Source organism: Bos grunniens, chromosome 16 (assembly GCF_055505025.1).
Source record: "Bos grunniens cultivar Pamir isolate PY7600 chromosome 16, Bosgru_T2T1.0, whole genome shotgun sequence".
Classification (NCBI taxonomy): Eukaryota; Metazoa; Chordata; class Mammalia; order Artiodactyla; family Bovidae; genus Bos; species Bos grunniens.
The window spans coordinates 13,817,664-13,837,653 of NC_141180.1; the positions used below are offsets into that span (position 1 = coordinate 13,817,664).

Consider the following 19,990-nt stretch of genomic DNA (forward strand, 5'->3'; position numbering starts at 1 on the left):
ATTTGAATATACAGTGGCCCTAATCAAGTTGGTAGGTAGGGGTGGTTAATTGTATTAACAGTTTTATTAACTTGATAAGAGTTTCTGTTAACTTACCCAAACAGGGTCTTCCAAGTCCTTGAGACCGGTACCCTCTTGGACACACACAACGATAGCTGCCTCTTGTATTCTCACATATCTGGTTATATCTGCACTGATGGGTCCCATCTTTACACTCATCAACATCTATGAATATGGAGGCAATAAAAAGCAATAACATTTCCTCTTTCAAAACCTGAGGTCACTATATTTAAAATGAACATTTTAATTGTTTAGAATGCTGCATTTCTTACCATGTGATTGAACCCTGCAGTCAGAAAAGCTGGGTTCAAGTCCCAGCTCTGTCACTTATTAGAAAGCTTAGTTGCTCAGTTGTGTCCAACTCTTTGTGACCCCATGGTCTGTAGCCAGCCAGGCTCCTCTGTCCATGGGGGATGCTCCAGGTAAGAATACTGGAGTGGGTTGCCATGCCCTCCTCCAGGTCACTTGTTAATTGGCTTCTTTTCCTCTTTCTGCTCCCTACCATGGATAGAGTTTTGTTCTCAGCTTTCTCTTCCCTTCTCTATACCCCTCCTCCTTTTGCCATCGTATTTATTCTATTGACTCTAATGAGCTTCCTGATGTAGATCTAGAGCAGTAGTACCACACTGCTTCTCATCTACAGACTCAGATTTCTAGCTGCTAGCTGGTCATCTCCATCACCATATTTTACTAGAACTTCAAACTCAGCATGTTCAGAGTATCATTATTTTCATTTATGATAACAGCATTCTGTTTTCCCCAAACTGTAAACATCAGAGTTATCTTTAATTTATTCCCTAAACTTCTAAGATTGAGTAATTCTACTTCCTTTGAACAAAGCCATGTATCCCCATTTTCCATTTTCATGTAACTATATTTTTGCTATAGCTTCTTAAACAGTCTTCTGATCTTTCAGCTTATGTCTAATTAATCTTATACATAAACTAGAGTCAATATTCTTAAAAATACAGTTACACATAACTATATATGATGCTATGAATTGGCTATTCGTAGGAATTTAGAAAAACATTTACCTATATCCATATTGCTGAAAACAGTCTTTGCAATCTGATAGTCCACTCTCCCATTTAAAAAAAATTATACTAAATCTCCTTGTATCTCAACAAAGACCAACAAGTGGTCACTACTCCTTCATTTATATCTACAATCTCCCCTCTCTCTTACATTATTTTGAGACAAATCCAAGGCATATTTTAACTTTATTAATAAATGTTTCATTTCAAAATTCTTCCCCCCCCCATTTTTAAAATGAGAAACTTCTGTGTTTCTCAACAGAAACTCAAATTTCTGTGTCATTTCAAGACTTGTTCAAGATCAGATAGCTGTTAAGGAGGATGAATTTTAACATGTTCTCTGTAACTCCAGCTCTTTCCCCCTCATACAGGGTCATTTTTCTTTCCTTTTACTATCACCTCCACATACTGACATCCCATTCGAGGATAATTTAAATATGATCACTTCCATGACATGGCCGTTAGTCACTCCTATTAGATATGAGCACTCTTTTGAGTACTCTTACACAATTTTATCTGTACCTCTGTTTTTTTTTTTAAATAAACTTTCTTTAATTTTTGGCTGTGCCGGGTCTTCGTTGCTGTGCACGGTCTTTCTCTGACTGCGGGAAGCGGAAGCTGCTCTGGTTCTGGTGTGCGGGCTCTCATTGCAATGGCGGGAAGCGGAAGCTGCCCTGGTTCTGGTGTATGGGCTCTCAGTGCAATGGCTTCTTTCATTGCGGAGCACAGGCTTTAGGGCGCATCAGCTTCAATACCTGCAGCGCGAGGGCTCAGTAGTTGTGGTACATGGACTTAGCTGCCCCGAGGTATGTGGAAGCTTCCTGGACCAGGGATTGAACCTGGGTCTCCTGCTTTGGAATATGGATTCTTATCCACTAGACCATCAGGGAGGTCCTACTTGTACTTTTTATGGCATTTCATCTTATATTACTGTTTTTTTTTTCTTTTGGTGAGGCAAGTGGAGTTGGCTGATCTATCCCAGGCGATTTTAAGTACACGAGAACAGGAATGCTATCTGCTTCAGTTCTGTAAATCGTGAAGCTCACAGTTCTGTCAACTATGGCAGACTAGCACAGAATAGGCACACAAAGAACAAACTTAGGGAGAAATATAATTTACTTCATTGGTTATTGATTTAACATTTAATGAATAGTTATAAAATAATTATATTTTGAACTTTCAATAAGTCTTTACAAACATAAGTTTTTCTTAACCCCGCCAATGAAATTCTTAAATATATGCTAAATTTCATATTAGAAATTATGTGAGATAATATTACTGCATGTGGATATTAAACGATATAAATCAATTGTGTAATTCATGGGAGCTCAAAATGGTCTAAGTTTCTTGGATGAGCTTTCATTTCCTGATATAGTCATGATGCTGGGACTTCAGAGCTTAACCATACAAGAAGTTGGTAGTAAAAAACCTATAGAAAAAGATATTTCTTGGTTGGATGAAATTTATTCTAAAGATATTTCTTTGTTGGATGAAATTTATTCTAATCATGAGTTTTAAACAAGGATGCCTTACTTGGCTTGTTGGCAGTAAATGGATCTCAGTCACTGAAATAGCCAGACACTCACCAATGCAGGTTCCATTTTCTGCCTTGGTCATTCCGTTTGGACAGAGATCAATGCATTTATAACCACCGCGAGTGTTCTTGCAATGCTGATCTGGTCTGCATACATTCTGTCTACACTCATTTATATCTTGATAAAAGAACAAAGATAATGCAGATTGAGAAAGTGATTTCTTCCACTTTTTCATAAAAATATGCCTTTGGATTTTAAGGATAAATAATATAGATGATTATATAATCATGGTATAAGGTTGAAGTGTTTAAATCCATCAAGGTATGTAACACACTTTATTTTAGAACATAATGATAAAAATAAAAAATATTACATCACATAGATGGAAGCCATGCCAAAACATTTCCCCCTCCTAGAAAAATAAAAATTATATGTATATTTAATTGCTGAGTTGTGTCCAGCTCTTCGTGACCTCGTGAACTATAGCCCACCAGGCTTCTCTGTCCATGGAATTCTCCAGGCAGAATACTGGAGTGGGTAGCTCTTCCCTTCTCCAAGAGATTTTCCAGACCTAGGGATCGAACCTGGGTTTCCTACATTGCAGGCAGATTCTTTATTGTCTGAGCCACCAGGGAAGCCCATATATAACTATATACACACATATATCATGGTTTTGTGAAAAAATGGTAATATAATAGAGAACATGTTAAAAATGGTTTTAAAATTGGAAAGTGAAACTTGTACAACATTTGTTTCCTTTTGTTTTTGCATAGATCACATAAATGGTGCCCTATATCAGACACAACCCATAGATTAGATCAGACAGCATTAAGACATTACAAGGGTGTCAATGCTTTGAATTCATAGCCCTTGCCTTACCCACACATTTTCTGCCTTTGAGCTGATACCCAGGTTCACATCCACAGTGAAAACTTCCTATGGCATTGAAACAGCGGTGGTGACAGGGGCTGGATTCTTGACATTCATTAATATCTGTTAAATAAAACAGAACTTTCATTACATGCTGTTAGAAAACAGGTTAGTTTATCCGAAATGTTTAATATTTTAGTGATCTTTGATCAATATTATGTTTAAGATCTTCCCTAAAAAGAATCCAATCTAACTGTTCTCAAGGGATCTGCTAGATAATTGATAGAATTAACTGCTAGTGAGGGTTTCTCTCTTCAACACTATCCCAAGATTGACATTTGCTATTGCTTCAGAGCTATGTTGACGCGATACTTCTGTAGTTTTGCTTACTATATGGCTCCCACTCCTGTTTTTAGGAACTTTCAGCCCTGGAAGATAGCTGACAGAATGAAGTACTGAAAATAACTAATAATAAAGTTAGGGTCTTCTGCAACATCTTTTGAAATTTGAACTTTCTTCTGGATTTTTGCTGTTATCAGCCTGATGCAGGTCTTTATCACCTTGTGCTCAGATGACTGCAGCAACTTTAGCTTTTATCCTCATCTGTAGTCATTGCCAAGTTAATCTTTGTGAACATCATCTGGGTCACAGTGTAATGGAAAAAAAGTGCAGGTGTGAATTCCCCCAACTGACATGTATGTATTTGTATTTTGTTCCTTCTCTTTTTTCATTCCTTCTGTTCCCAGAAAAAGGGAGACGACTACTTCGATTTAAGAAAAGTTCCTCTACTTGAGCTTTTGATCTCTGTGGTCTGTCTTCTCCTTCCTCACTAAGATAAGAAGTGCGGTCCACCAAGCATTTCCTCCTCTCATATGTTCTTAAAGCTCTTCGTCCTTACTGCTGTCTTTCCTATAACCCTGTAGCCATAATCAAATCTTTCCTTTCTCAGCAGAGTCCCTCTCTCAGGTCTATACTCACCTCAAGCTCCTGCCACTTCTCTACTGTCTTATTCCAAACCCTTAGAAGAGCAAAACGTATTTTAGGGTCTTTGTGTTCTCATCTTACATTCCTAAATTTGAGATTTCCAGTGTCTTATTTTGTTCTTATTTTCTATTTCAAATCTTCTAATTTAATCTTTCAAAATCTGTACATGTCATATAAATGCACAAATGTGTTAACATCTTTTTAAGTTATATTTTTATCTTGTATTGGGCTATAGTTGATTTACAGTGTTGGTTAGTTTCAGGTGTATAGTAAAGTGGTTCAGTTACATATATACATATATCCATTATTTTCCCATATAGCTTATTACAGAATATTGAGTAGTGCTTCCTGTATTATACAGTAGGTCTTTGTTGATTATCTTTATTATATATGTGTATGTGTGCTAAGTCACTTCAGTTGTGTCCAACTCTTTGTGACCCTATGGACCTTAGCGTGCCAGGCTCCTCTGTCCCTAGTATTGTCCAGGCATGAATACTGGAAAGGATTGTCATTTCCTACTCCAGGGGATCTTCCTGACCCAGGGATCAAACCTGCATCTCTTACGTCTCCTGCATTGGCAGGGGGACTCTTTACCACGTGGGAAGCCTATATATTACTGTGTGTATCTTTACCCCAAATTCCTCATTTATCTCTTCCTCCCTTTGGTAACTATAAATTTGTTTTCTGTGTCTGTGGGTCTGGTTGCTTTGTAAATGAGCTCACTTGTATCATCTTTTTAGATCAAATGTATAAGTGATATCAAATAATATTTGTCTTTCTCTAGTTTATTTACTTTGTATGATAATCTATGTTGCTGCAAATGACAGTATTTCATTCTTTTTATGAGTATGTAATATTCCATCATATATATGTACCACATCTTTATCCATTCATGTATAGATGGACATTTAGGTTGCTACCATGTCTTAGCTACTGTAAATAATGCTGCAGTGAACACTGGGGTCCATGTGTTTTTTCAAATTATTATTTTCTCCAGATATATGCCCAGGAGTGGAATTGGTGGATCATATGGTAGTTCAATTTTTAGTTTTTTTTAGGGAACCTCCATACTGTTCTCCATAGTGGCTGTACCAATTTATATTCCTACTAACAGTTGGAGTATTCCCTTTTCTCTGTACCCTCTCCAGCATTTATTATTTGTAGGCTTTTTAATGGTGGCCATCCTGACTGGTATGAGGGGATACCTCATTGTAGTTTTGATTTGCATATCTCTAATAGTGATGTTGAGCATCTTTTCATGTGCTTTTTTCGCCATTTGTATGTCTCTGAAGAAATGTCTATTTAGATCTTCTGCTCATTTTTTGACTGGGTTGTTTGCTTTTTCATATTGAGCTACATGAGCAGTTTGCATATCAATCCCTTGTCAGTTGCATCATTTGAAAATATTTTCTCCCATTCTGTGGGTTATCTTTTTGTTTTGTTCATGGTTCCTTTGCTGTGCAAAAACTTTCAACTTTAATTAGGTCCCATTTGTTTGTTTTTATTTTAATTACTCTTGGAGGTGGATCCAAAAATATATTGCTGTGATTTATGTCAAAGAGTATTCTGCTTACATTTTCCTCTAAGTTTTATAGTGTCCAGTCTCACATTTAGCCTGTAATCTATTGAGTTTATCTTGGTATTTGGTGTTAGAGAATGTTCTAACTTTATTCTTTTATGTGCAGCTGTCCAGTTTTTCCAGAACCAATTGAAGAGACTGTCTTTTCTCTATTATATATTGTAGACTCCTTTATTATAAATTAATTGGCTGTAGGTGTGTGGGGTTTATTTCTGGGCTTTCAGTCTTGTTCTGTTGATCTGTATTTCTGTTTTTATGGCAGTACCATACTGTTTTGATTACTGTAGTTTTGTAGTATAATCTGAAGTTAGGGAGCTTGATTCTACCAGCTCCATTTTCCTTAGAATTGCTTTGGCTATTTCGGGTCTTTTATGTTTCCATACAAATTTAAAAATCTTTGTTCTAGTCCAGTGAAAAATGTCACTGGTATTTTGATAGTGACTGCATTGAATCTGTAGATTGCATTAGGTAGTATAGTCATTTTGACAATGTTGACTTTTTCAATCCAGGAACATGGTATATCTTTCCATTTACTTGAATCATCTTTGATTTCTTTCATCAGCATCTTGTAGTTTTCAGAATACAAATCTTTTACCTCCTTAGGTAGGTTTATTCTGAGGCATTTTAATCTTTTTGCTGTGATGGTAAATGGTATTGTTTCCTTAATTTATTCTTAAGTAACTTGTAATTTTTTCTAATCTTTTGCTGTTATTATATAGAAATGCAACAGACTTCTGGGTATTAGTTTTATATCCTGAAAATTTCCCCAATAAATTTTTGAGCTCTAGTAGCTTTCTGGTAGTACCTTTAGTATTTTCTATGTTTAGTATAATGTAACCTGCAAAGAGTGACAGTTTTACATGTTCTTTTCCAATTGGGTTCCTTTTCTTTATTTCTTCTCTGGCTTCCATGACTAGGGCTTGCAAAATTATGTTGAATAAAAGTGGTGAGAGTGGACATCCTTGTCTTGTTCCTGATCTTAGAAGAAAAGCTTTCAGCTTTTCTCCATTGAGCATGATGTTTGCTGTGGGTATGTCATATGGCTTTTATTATGCTGAGTTAAGTTCCCTTTATCCCCACTTTCTGGAGAGTTTTTTCATAAAGGGATGTTGATTTTTGCCAAAAGCTTTTTCTGCATATATTGAGATGATCATATGGCTTTATTCTTCAGTCTGTTACTGTGGTATATCACACTAATTGATTGCAGATATTAAAAAATTCTTGCATCCCTGGGATAAATCCCATTTGATCATGGTATATAGTTCATCTGTTCATGAAAGTCACTCAGTCATGTCCAACTCTTTGTGACTCCATGGACTATAGAGTCCATGGAATTCTCCAGGCCAGAATTCTGGAGTGGGTAGCCTTTCCTTTATCCAAGGGATCTTCCCAACCAGGAATTGAACCAAGGTCTCCTGCATTGCAGGCAGATTCTTTACCAGCTGAGCTGCAAGGGAAGCCCAAGAATACTGGAGTGGGTAGCCTATCCCTTCTCCAGTGGATTTTCCTGACCCAGGAATTGAATGGAGTCTCCTGCATTGCCTGCATATTCTTTACCAACTGAGCTATGGTCTGTTCTATTTATTCCTGATTCAGTTTTGGGAGACTGTACCTTCCTAAGAATTTGTTCATTTCTTCTAGGTTGTCCATTTTATTGGCATATAGTTGTTTGTAGTATTCTCTTACAATCCTCCATATTGCTGTGGTGTCATTTGTAATTTCTCCTTTTTTATTTCTAATTTTATTGATTCAAGTCCTCTCCCTTTTTTTGATGAGTCTGGCCAAAGCTTTATCAATTTTATTTTTTCAAAGAACCATCTTTTAGTTTAACTCATCTTTTCTATTTTTGTTTTGGTCTGTATTTCATTTATTTTTGCTCTGATCTTTATGATTTATTCCCTTCTACTAACTTTGGGTTTTGTTTGTTCTTCTTTCTCTAGTTGCTCTAGGGGAAGGTAGGTTGTTTATTTGAAATTTTTCTTGTTTCCTGAGGTAAGATTGTATTGCTATAAACTTCTCTCTTAAACTGCTTTTGCTGCATCCCAACGTTTTTGGATCATTGTGTTTTCATTTTTCTGAGTCTTTTTTGATTTCCTCTTTGATTTCTTCAATGATCCAATTTTTTTTTCTTTTTTTTGTCATTTAGTCTCCACGTATTTGTGTTTTGGGCAGTTTTTTTTTTTTTTTTTAATAGTTGATGTCTAATTTCATAGTGCTGTGGTTACAAAAGAAATTTCAATTTAATATATCAGGGTTTTCTTTGTGGCTCAGTATGTGATCAATCATGGAAAATGTTCCATGTGCACTTAAGAAGAATGTGTATTCTGCTACCTTTGGACAACATGCTCTGTAAATACGAATTAAGGCCATCATGTCTAATGTGTCCTTTAAGGCCTATGTTTCCTTATTGACTTTTTTCTCTGATCCATTCATTGAGGTAAGTGGGGCATTAAAGTCCCCCACAATTCTTGTGTTACTGTTGATGTCTGTTAGCATTTGTCTTATATATTGAGGTGCTCCTACGTTGGGTACATGTATATTTGCAACTATTATCTCTTTTTGGATTGATCCCTTGATCATGTAGTATTCTTTGTCTTTTGTAACAGTCTTTATTTGAAAGTCTATTTTGTCTGATATGACTGTCACTATTCAGCTTTCTTTTAATTTCCATTTGCATGGAATACCTATTTCCATTCCCTCACTTTGTCTGTATAGTCTCTAGATATGAAGTGGGTCTCTTAGACAATATAGATGAAAGTATTTATTAGTATGTATGTTCTTATTGCCATTTTGTTAATTCTTTAGGACTTGCTTTTGTAGGTCCCTTCCTCTTTTGTTCTCTTCTATTGTGATTTCGTAACTATCTTTGGTGTTGTGCTTGGATTGATATTTCTTTTTTGTGTGTATATCTATCATAGATTTTTGGTTTGCAGCTATTAATACCATGAGGTTTTTATATAGCAGTCTATAAACATACAAGATTGGTTTAAGTTGCTGGCGTCTTAATTTCAAATGCATTTCCAATATCCTGCATTTGTACTCTCCTCATGATTGCAAATGACAACCCACTCCAGTGTACTTGCCTGGAGAATCCCAGGGACGGAGGAGCCTGGTGGGCTACCGTCTATGGGGTCGCATAGAGTCGGACACGACTGAAGCGACTTAGCAGCAGCAGCAGCATGATTGCTGGTTTGATACAATTTTTGTTTGTAAATTATTTTCTATCTTTACAGTTTGTTGGACTTTACTGATGAACTTTTCCATTTATAATTTTCTTTTTTTTTAGTTGTGGTCTTTTCCACTTAGAGAAGTTTCTTCAGCATTTGTTGTAAAGCTGGTTTGGTGGTGCTAAATTCTCTTAGCTTTTGCTGGTCTATAAAACCTTTGATTTCTCTGTTGAATCTGAATGAGAGCCTTGCTGGGTAAAGTATTCTTGTTTATAGGTTTTTCCCTTTCATCACTTTAAATATATCATGCCAGTCCTTTCAAGCTGCAGAGTTTCTGCTGAAAAGTCAGATGATAACCATATGGGGATTCCCTTGTATGTTACTTGCTGCTTTCCCTTTGTTGCTTTTAATATTTTCTCTGTGGTCTTTAATTTTTGTCAGTTTGATAAATATGTGTCTTGGCGTCTTCCTCCTTGGGTTTATCCTATATGGGACTCTGTGCTTCTAGGATTTGAATGTCTACTTTCCCATGTTAGGGAAGCTTTTGTATTTCTTCAAATATTTTCTCAGGACCTTTCTCTTCTCCTTCTGGGACCCCTTTAATGTGAATCTTGGTGCTTTAATGTCTGAGAGGTCTCTTAAACTGTTCTCATTTCTTTTCATTCTTTTTTCCTTATTCTGTTCTGTAGCAGTGATTTCCACCAATACCAATCTGTCTTCCAGTTCACTTAACTTGCTCTTCTGCCTCATTTATTCCGGTACTGATTCTGTCAACTGTATTTTTTTACTCTTCTAGTGTATTTTTCATTTCACTTATTGTATTGCTCAACTCTGTATTTTTTTTTTTTTTTTTTAGTTTTCTAGGTCTTTGTGACACATTTCAGGTATCTTTTCCGTCTGTGCCTCCATTGTCTTTCTGAGATCTTGGATCACTTTTACTGTCATATCTGAATTCTTTTTCAGTCTGATTGCCTTACTCCACCCCACTTCGTTGTTCTTCTGGGCTTTTATCTTGTTCCTTCTATTGGAACATACTTCTCTGCTGACTCATTTTGTCTAACTTTCTGTGTTTGTGGCCTCCTTTTCTCAGGCTGCAGGTGTGTAATTATGCTTGCTTCTGGTATCTGCCTCTGCATGATAATGGCCCAGAGGCATGTACAGGCTTCCTAGTGGGAGGGACTGGTGCCTGCCCACTGGTGCAGCTGGGTCTTGTCTCTCTGGTAGGCAGGGCCATGTCAGGGGTATGTTTAAACATAGCTGTGAGCTCAGGCTTTAGGCAGTCTGTGTGTATTTTCACCCTGTTGGTTGTTTGGCCTGAGGTGTCCAAGCACAGGAGCCTTCAGTCTGTTGAGTGGGCCCAGGTCTTGCTATTGAGACCTCTGAGCAAGCTCATGCCAATGAATATTCCCTGGAGCCTCTGCCTCTAGTGTCCTTGCCCACATAGTGGGCCTGAGCTGACCCCTCCCCTCCAAAAGACCCTCTGAGACCCACAGGTAGGTATGGCTCAGGCTCTTATGTAGTCACTGCGTTATTATGTTCCAGGGCATGTAAAACCTTGTGTGTGCCCACCAAGAGTGGAATTTCTGTTTCTCCCAGTCCTGTGGAGCTCCTGGCCTTCAAAGTCAAATGCTCTGGGGGCTTCTCCATCCAGTGTCAGACTCAGGCTAGGGAGCCTGACATGTGGAGCTCAGAACTCTCACTCCCCAAGGGAGAACCTCTGTGATATAAATATTTTTCACTTTGTGGGTTGTCCAACCAGGTAGGAATGAAATTTGATTACATCACAAATGTGCCCCTTCTATCATCTCATTGTGGCTGCTTATTCGTCTATGGATGTACAGAATATCTTTTTTGGTAGGTGTCAGTCTTTTTCATTCGGCAGTTAGTTGTAAGTTTGGTGATTTCACGAGAGGAGGTGAGTTCAAGTCCTTCTGCTCTCCCATTTTGTCTGCTCCCCGCTCTGTGATCATATACCTTTAGAAGATTTTCTCCGTGCAGTTTTTCTTCTTTTGCTTGGCCTCTCTTATCCTTTTTACCTTTCTTGTCCACCAAAGCCAACCTACATTAACAATCTAATATAAATAGCATCTATAGTTAATATGGAAATGGTAATACCATATTTCTTTTATGTACACCCATAGCTTCCCTAAATATATAAATACACTTCCTTTTTTCTTTTGTTACTGTTTGTTTTCCAGTCATATAATCTTTTCTACACAAGTTACATATGCTTTCCTACATCTTAGTGTTCTCACTAAAGGATGTCTCATGGAAATTCCTCTAAGCCAAACAGCAGAGCTTCATTCCATTCTTTATAATGACAACACAGTGGTTTATGGTGTAGATATGCCATAACTCATTCATTCTTTTTACTACTGGTAAGAATTTAGTTTTGTATCCACTGTGTCTTTCTTTGGAAAATCCTGACAGCAGCTTTATTCATAATTGCTAAAACTTGGAAGTGCCAAGATGCCCTTTGGTAGGTGAATGGATAAATAAATTGTGGTAGTCATCCAATGGATTATTTTTCAGCACTAAAAAGAAAGGCGCTATCAACCAATGAAAAGACATGGAGGAAACGTACGTGTATATTACTGAGTGAAAGAAGCTAATCTGAAAAGGCTAAATGCTGCATAATTCCAACTATATGACATTATGGAAAAGGTAAAGCTAGAGAGACAATAAAAACATCAGTGTTCCCAGAGGTTGGGGGAGGGAAGGATGACTAGGTGAAGCATAGATTTTTTGGGTAGGGAAACGATCCTGCATGATACTATAATGGAGGGTTGGAATATAGAACATCAAGAGTAAATTCTAATGGACTCTGGTTGTAATGATGTGTCAATGTAGGTTTATCCTTGGTAAAAAATGTACCACTCTAGAAGGAATTTGATAGTAGGGGAGGCTGTGAAGGAGTTGGGGCAGAGAGAATTTGGAAAATCTCTTTCTGTTCTACTCAAATTTGCTGTGAATCTAAAATTCCTCTAGAAAATAAGTTTTATATCAAAAGTTGTGCAATAAATAGTAGTCTTATGAAATGGAGGTTTTTTTTTTTTTTAATAAGAGAAAAGGTTTATTTCTATGCACATAGGTGCCAACCAAAAAAGTAACATGTTTCATGGTGAAAGTTAAAGGCTTATAAACCAGACTTAACAGCAGAAACGAAGAGGGGATAATTGGCTTCTATGAGAAGAACAGAGGGGGTTCTTTAGAAAACAATGAGATAAAAGAGACTGTATGATAATGTTTGTCTGTACAAGGGTGAGTGATTTTTGCATCTTCTTCAGGATCTTAAAATACCCTGCAGGAGAGATTTATGGTAGGGTTACTCTATGTCTCTCTCCTGGGACTAGACTCTACCCTGAAGAGGTAATTGATAGTCATCGTCATTTCTCAGAAGTTTCTGCTTTTACTCAGGTGAGGGGAGCTCTAAGAAGGCTTTTTTGTACATGTGTTGAATCTAAAGTATGAAACAGATTCTATTAAGATCATGCTGTATGATCTCCACTCTCAGGTATTATAGGCAAGTTTTATTCAAAATCACTGTGTTACAAATACTTAAAATAGCCATAGAATATTACATTTAAATATTTTACTATGAAGCTCAGTCTATTAAATGGAGTTCAACCTAACTGGTCCAATAGGCAGGGTTTTTAACTCTTAGTATAATGAAGATAAAGCAAGGGCTTCCATTTATGTACCTTGACAACTCAGGCCATCACTGGTTCTTCGAAAGCCAATTCCACAGTGGACTACACAGCGATAGGATCCGATGGTATTATCACAGTCCTGACCAGCATGGCAGGTGTAGCCACCCAAAGCACACTCATCAATATCTGCAACAAAGTGATTCATTTAACTAAGGAGAGTGGGGAAAAAACCCAACTTAAGAACCTGCTGTGCAATAAGAATAAGGAAAGCAATGAGTGACACTTGAAATACACAAGAGCAAGAATGTTGAATTTGGGGGTAGGCCCCTTCAGATGGGTTAAAGAGCTGACAAGCTCATAGCAGGACAGTGTGTATCTTCAAAGACCAAGCCATCCATCAGACCACTTATAAATTAGGTGACTGAAAAAAGGTACTTCTTTCTAACATCTGAGTTCTCATTTGTAAAATGAGGATAATATCTGTCTCAGTATTGCTTTAAAAATTAAAGGGAATAATGTATACAAAGTGCTCAATCCATACTGGACATTCCCATAGAAGTTATTCCTATGCCCTCTTATGTCCTTATTCCCTCTCTCTTTTGTATTTAGATGGAGGCCTCCTTGGGCATAGAGAAATCCTTTCTTCTTTTCATTTTTTATTTACAAATTAGGCTCCTATACAATTTCTAACTTAGAAGCATACCTAGAATCTGATAGAAATGTGTGATTTCTTTTTTTAATGTTCCTAAAGTCCTACTGGGATTGTGCAGTTCACTTAAATTCTTTATAACCTTATTTTTCCTTGGTGTTATCCCTGTAAAATGTACATGGTAATAGGCCTGCCTGCCTCTCATCATTGTGTTGTGGGGATTGAGTGAATCATTAGAGGCATCCCTACCCACAGAGTGCCCCATATGAAGGCAGTGTGTGAGCAGTCTTCTCTCTGCCTTACTTTTTCAACTTAATGAAGGCAGACTCAGAAAGAGTAGTAAAGAAGAGCCTTGGTCTTCCATGCTTTCCCTAGGTCAGAGATTGCCATGCCCATTGCTTAAATGTGTTGATTAGATTTAGCCATGTAACTACCTTGACAAGTTCTTCCATCGGCAGCTATGGTGAGGCCTTTAGGGCAGGAGCAATAATAGGTTCCCATGGCATTGTGACAGGAATGAGAGCAGGGATTCCCTGCGGCACATTCATCTTCATCTGGAAGAAGAAACAAGACCCAATTAGTATGGAGAAGCCCTACTTTCAAGGAGCTATTAAAGTGGGTGGAAAGAGTTGCCTGTAGAGGCCAATGAACGGATCCAGTGTAACAGAAAATGCTCCATATGCCACAGAATAGAAACACAAAATGAAATTACTTTTGGGTCCTCACATTATCTCTGACAGTGGTGGCATTAATTTTAAAACAGCAATGATGAAAGCTAAGACATAATGACCATTTACTGTGATGGAAATGCTTTTTATTATACCTAAGTTAACTCATCTCAACATTCTAGGAGATAAGTATTTTTATTCCTATTCTCATTTGCATGCTAAAACTGAGGAACAAAGAGGTTAACTAAATTGCTGAAGGTCACCTAGGTCATTATTGGCAGAGCTGGGATTTGAACCTGGGCAGTACAGTTTCTAAAGACGACCTTTTAATCACTGTATGATGTTCATTGCACACCAGCCAAAAGAAAAGCACTGTGTATGCCAGTTTGGGCTCCTCTAGCCATTTATTTAGCTGTTTACTTATCTGTGACTCTCCTGCACTGGCACATGGATAGCACAAGGCAGGTTTAGTCATCAGTCCTCCACCCACAATCCAGCCCTCTGCTACAGCTGGGCAATTCTAGGGTTAGGTGACTTAGACTTGAATTACTGCTGTTTCACATTTGTGCAATCGGGTGGCCAAACACAGTCCAGTGTTTGGTTCCTGTGTTCAGTCTATCCCTGGACTTGATCATGATTCCTGACACACTTGATTGTGGAACTAACTGAAACAGCATGGGCTTTGCATCTATCTCAAATTCAAATCTAGCTCTGCCATCTGATAGCTGAGTGAACTTAGGCACTCAACTTCTTCACATCTCAATTTCCTCACCTGTAAAAAGAGACAGTTAGAGGACTATTGTGATTAATAAATATCGATCAAAGTGACAGTAAATGTCCGTTAATGATAGCATGAACAGATTATGAAAAACAAAAATGCATCATTTATTGTTGTACTTACCAGCACAAAAGGGTCCAACCGAGTCTAAGGCAAACCCAGGGGGACACTGATTACTGCGTTCTCCTACCATAGAGACAAAAGCAATATTAACTGACTTGTTAGAACTTTGGCACCTTATTTCTTTCCAGAACCATCTTCCCTGGGAAGATGTGCCAAAGTAGAGCACATGACACAGCAAATGCAATAGGTGAAAACAAGCAGAATGGAAAAATGTTCCTGTTTCTCAAGCAAGAACTAAATGAATCATAGTACAGAGATTGTTGGCAAGCAGCCAATGGAAGCAGATTTTCTGCCTAAGTAGTTTACATGAATCAAAAGAAAATTAATTATTCTTTGATAACAAAAAAGGATACAAATCAATGTGACTGCCAGGCATAACCACAGGCAAAATCCTATTCTTCCAGCCATTTACTTTCTCTGTTCTAGAAATTGGAATGGTATTTTGAAAACCCTTAAAATAATTTATGCCAGTGAAAAACAAACTTTAATGAAGAAAACCTCTCCTTTTGTCAATTTCCATTTGCACAGAGAAGCATCTGGTTCAAAGTTCCTCTGTATGTAACCAAGTATTCTTTCCATGTAGTCAAAGCAAGAAGAAACAGGCATATCATTATGGAATAGATGTCAGATTAGTGTTAGAAGAAAACATATAAACAAGAATAGGTAGCTTAGGGAATCTCTTTTCTTAGGAAATAACTCTATTTTGATGTAAGTTATTTTCCAAATATAAACATTAATGAGATACAAAAACTTAAACTCATTTTCAAGTTACCAAAGTAATATAAACACACACACACACCTTAAAAGACGATCATTGACATAATAGATTTCTCTTAAGGGGAATTTTATGTCAGTCATATAATACACTGAGTTTATATTCAATCTCTTAGAAATTATCTTAGATTTTCCTTCAATTCCAAATACACAAGATGGTTTACTTTTATTGCTTTAGGTGTTCTTCATAGAGTGAGTCTGGGTATTTATTTTTCATATTCACTCTACTTTGGAGAGTCTCTGATTGCAAAATTATTTAAGCCCTGCTGAGACCATGACACTGTTCAAAACTCTCATACATATTTGTGGAGGGTGGAAGAAATACTACTCCAGTGAATACAATTCCTTGACTAGAAAGCTAAAGCCATACTTGCTATTTCTAGGCAATCAAACTGCTTAAAACCTTGAAGAGAAAGCAGAGGTTCATGATCCATTTCCTGTCCAAGTGTAAAAATGACCCTGAGAGTATTCAAGCCTTCCTGTACCTTCAAGGGAATGGGGGCAGAATGGATGGGATAGAAATGTTTGCTAAGTGATTGTTGACTGTCATACAGTGCTGTGAGCTTCGTGTGCTATATTTAAATCTCAGAATTCCCCGACTCCCGTCATAACCAATTTCCAGATGAAGAATTTGAGACTGAGGTCATGTAAGTAACCTAAAGTCAAAGGTAATAAAATTATAAAGATAATCTGGAACAAGGATTTAGATGCAAGTTCGTATGACTTTCAGCCACTGAACTCAAGAATATAATTCAGATGACCCAATCTCATTTCTTTTTATGGCAGAGTAATATTCCATTATGTATATGCACTACATCTTTATTCATCTGTGAATGGACATTTAGGTTGCTTCCAATGTCCTGGCTATTGTAAATAGTGCTATGATTATTACTGGGTGCAGATGTCTTTTTGAATTATGGTTTTCTCAGGGCAAATGCTCAGTAGTGGAATGCTGGGTCATATGGTAGTTCTATTTTAGTTTTTAAGGAACCTTCATACTGTTCTCCATAGTGACTGTATCAATCTACATTCCCGCAAATAGTGCAAGAGAATTCTCCACATCCTTTCCAGCATTTTTTTATTTATAGATTTTCTGATGATGGCGATGCTGACCTATGTGAGATATGGTAATTCATTGTAGGTTTGATCTGTATTTCTCTAATAATTAGTAATTTTGGCCATCTTTTCATGTGTCTCCTGGTCATCTGTATGTCTTCTTTAGAGAAATGTCTGTCACACACAGTGAAATAAAAAAATGTTGATATTAATGCATGTATATGGAATCTAGAAAAATGGTACAGATGAACCTATTTGCAGGGCAGGAATAGAGGCACAGATGTAGGGAATGGATGTGTGGGCACGCCAAGGGGAGAGGCAGGTGGGATGAACTGGGAGCTGGCACTGACATGTGTGTGCTGCCATGTGTAAAACAGATGGGGGAGCCCACGGTATAGTGCAAGGAGCTCAGCTCCGAGCTCTGTGATGACCTGAGGTGTGGGAGGGGTAGCTGTATACATACAGCTGATGCACTTCACTCTGCAGCAGAAACTGACACTAAAGCAACTATACCCCAACATAAAGGTTTAAAAGGAATACAGTTCAGGTGGTTATAATTCATGCTTCATTTTTATTCACTTATTTACATATGCCTTAATGTAGCCAGTATGTTATGTACAGCATTGTGTTGGGGCCACAGTTGTGGAAAAATGTGTCACATAAATATGTTATTATCTGATAGAAGCTTTAGATTTTTGGTTCTAAACAGGGAGATAGCTTCCATAAGGCAGCATCTGGGAAGTTTCCTGGGAGAGACTTTGGTTGTCTTGATGATGACAAGATTTAATATGAAGCCTGTTTCGTGAGTGGGGTGGACCCCAGGGCAGGTTTTAAATATTGCAATGCGTGGGTTAAGGATGCAAGATGAAGATGTGTCCCTTTCCCCAAAAGATTTTTGTGGAATCCAGAAAGCTGTTTGTAATTATCTATGGCTAGAACTCATCTTCCAATTATTAAACATTTTTGTGTGTGATTAAAATATACAATAAACTTTCCAGGAATGCAACTGTCATGTAAATGGATGGTTCATTGTACATTGTTTTAGTCGGAATGTTACCAAGAATAACTGTTGCTTTTTTTTGTTTTCGTTTTTAAACATCATGCTGCTGCTAAGTCACATCCGACTCTGTGCGACCCCATAGGCGGCAGCCCACCGGGCTCCCCCGTCCCTGGGATTCTCCAGGCAAGAACACTGGAGTGGGTTGCCATTTCTGGGTTCTAAATATTGGTTCAGCCATATAAATACTTCTATCTATAATGTCCAAAGATTTTCATATCAAAGAACATAAAATACATATTTTCCTTTTATTCTTTCTCTTGTAGTTAAAGAACCTGACTTTGAATTATATCGTGATTTTCTTTTTTGACATAGTAGGAAGGTAATACAAAATGTTTGTTTGTGTGTTATGGTAATATATAATTGTAAAAACATTGATAAGTATAAAATTCTCTGTGCCCTTTCACTTGAGACAAACTACTGCCAAGATTTTGATGCTCTTCCTTGCAGTCACTTCTATCAGTATACTATCATATTAGTATACTCAGAATATGCTTCAAACAATTAAGTTAGGATCTTTATAGACTAATAACTGCCAAACTTTACTGATACTATAATCTGTTGGAGAGGTTATTAAAAATATAGATCCCTTGGTTCTACCCTAGTCAGAATGGCAAAGGAAGAAGCCTGGGAAATCTGTGTTTTCAACCAGTATGAAGGTTCCTTACAGTCACTATGATGTGGGCAACCTAGGTTTGGATCATATAGTAAAGACTAGATACAGCAGAATCATTCAGAGGCTGTGTTAAATATACAGACTCCAAGGTCCTACCTTAGACTAGGTAAACCAAAATCTCTGTGTCTAGAAATCAAGGTCTGTACAAGTCTAACTGCATTGTAACCATAGTTCTAGTTTAGACCCAACAAAGAGAAAGAACATGCTGGTGAAGCAACTCAGAATGCAGGCTTGCCCCCTGGTGGTCATTTAAAAAGAAACGGCAGGTGCACAATTATTAAAACAAACAGGAATAGTAACAACCAATGGGCAACGGCATCAGCTGTGATTCACAGAATCATAGTATGCAAGAATAGTAAGAGGTTTTAAATGTCTCACAGTGTTTCCTTCTACCGTGGGACTCAAATCCCTCAATAGACAGAAACCATAAAGACCATCAAGCAGTTTCAAGTTTAGAGGACTTAACACGATTGGGTAGAAAGTACATGACTTTTCAAAAATCATTTTAATTCCTCTAGTCCCAGATAATATAAATTCATTTTAACCAAAATCTTGTGCTAAAGATTTTTTTTTTTTAATTGTATGGAGAACTGGAAAAAGTAGAAGTGGAGATTAAATTTGAAAAGTAGGTATTACTGGGGAAAAGAAAATATAACTCTTTGTTCCAGTGGCTCTTTTCACTTGTCCAAGTTAAAGTAACATGCATGACAATAGTAAAATAAGGTGGTGGTGATGGACGTGGGTGGAGAAGGTGTGAGGCTATGAGGCTTCATGAATCTGAGATTAGTTCAAAAAATGTGAATATACTCTTACATTACTATGACCTCAAATTTGATGAAGCAGTTCTGATGCTGAAGAAGAAAACAGTTACATGCACAGCTGATGAGAGCAAGGATAAAGAGTGAAAATGAATTTTTAGTGTATGTGCTAAAGATGATAAGCAAAATGATGCTGGCTAAATCTACTTGGATTTATTTTAGGAAAGCCAGCACAAAGCAAAACACACACTCCCCAGACTACTCCGAATCATTTTAAATATACTCATGGGAGCCTAAAGTTCAATATTAAAATCATCCAAACAGTTAGTGTCTATAACATAACCTCATGCAAGTATCATCTCCAAGCGTCAAACCCCATGGGATATGGAATGCTAATTGTCATGGTGCCTCTTACCACTGAAAAATGGTACTTATGAACCTATATGCAGGGCAGGAATAGAGAGGCAGCTGGGGGAAGGTGAGGGTGGGACAAACTGAGAGAGTAGCACTGAAACATATCCATTACCATACGTAGAATAGACAGCTAATGGGAAGTTGCCGTATAACACAGG

General features: G+C 37.4%; 2 protein-coding genes across 20 annotated transcripts in view; one reads left to right on the forward strand and one right to left on the reverse strand.

The window, feature by feature from the left end:
- Positions 1-19,990, forward strand: part of LOC147356198 (uncharacterized) — a 75,507-nt gene that overhangs the window by 38,063 nt on the left and 17,454 nt on the right. The gene's annotated exons all lie outside the window — the stretch shown is intronic.
- Positions 1-19,990, reverse strand: part of HMCN1 (hemicentin 1) — a 537,476-nt gene that overhangs the window by 22,302 nt on the left and 495,184 nt on the right. For all 5 annotated transcript variants that reach the window (XM_086343341.1, XM_086343339.1, XM_086343340.1 and 2 more), the window contains 6 exons: positions 15,098-15,160; positions 13,963-14,082; positions 12,931-13,065; positions 3,509-3,622; positions 2,681-2,806; positions 97-225 (listed from right to left, as the gene is read on the reverse strand). In XM_086343341.1, the coding sequence (XP_086199467.1) occupies positions 97-225; positions 2,681-2,806; positions 3,509-3,622; positions 12,931-13,065; positions 13,963-14,082; positions 15,098-15,160 (687 nt within the window). The remainder of the gene's footprint in view (positions 1-96; positions 226-2,680; positions 2,807-3,508; positions 3,623-12,930; positions 13,066-13,962; positions 14,083-15,097; positions 15,161-19,990) is intronic.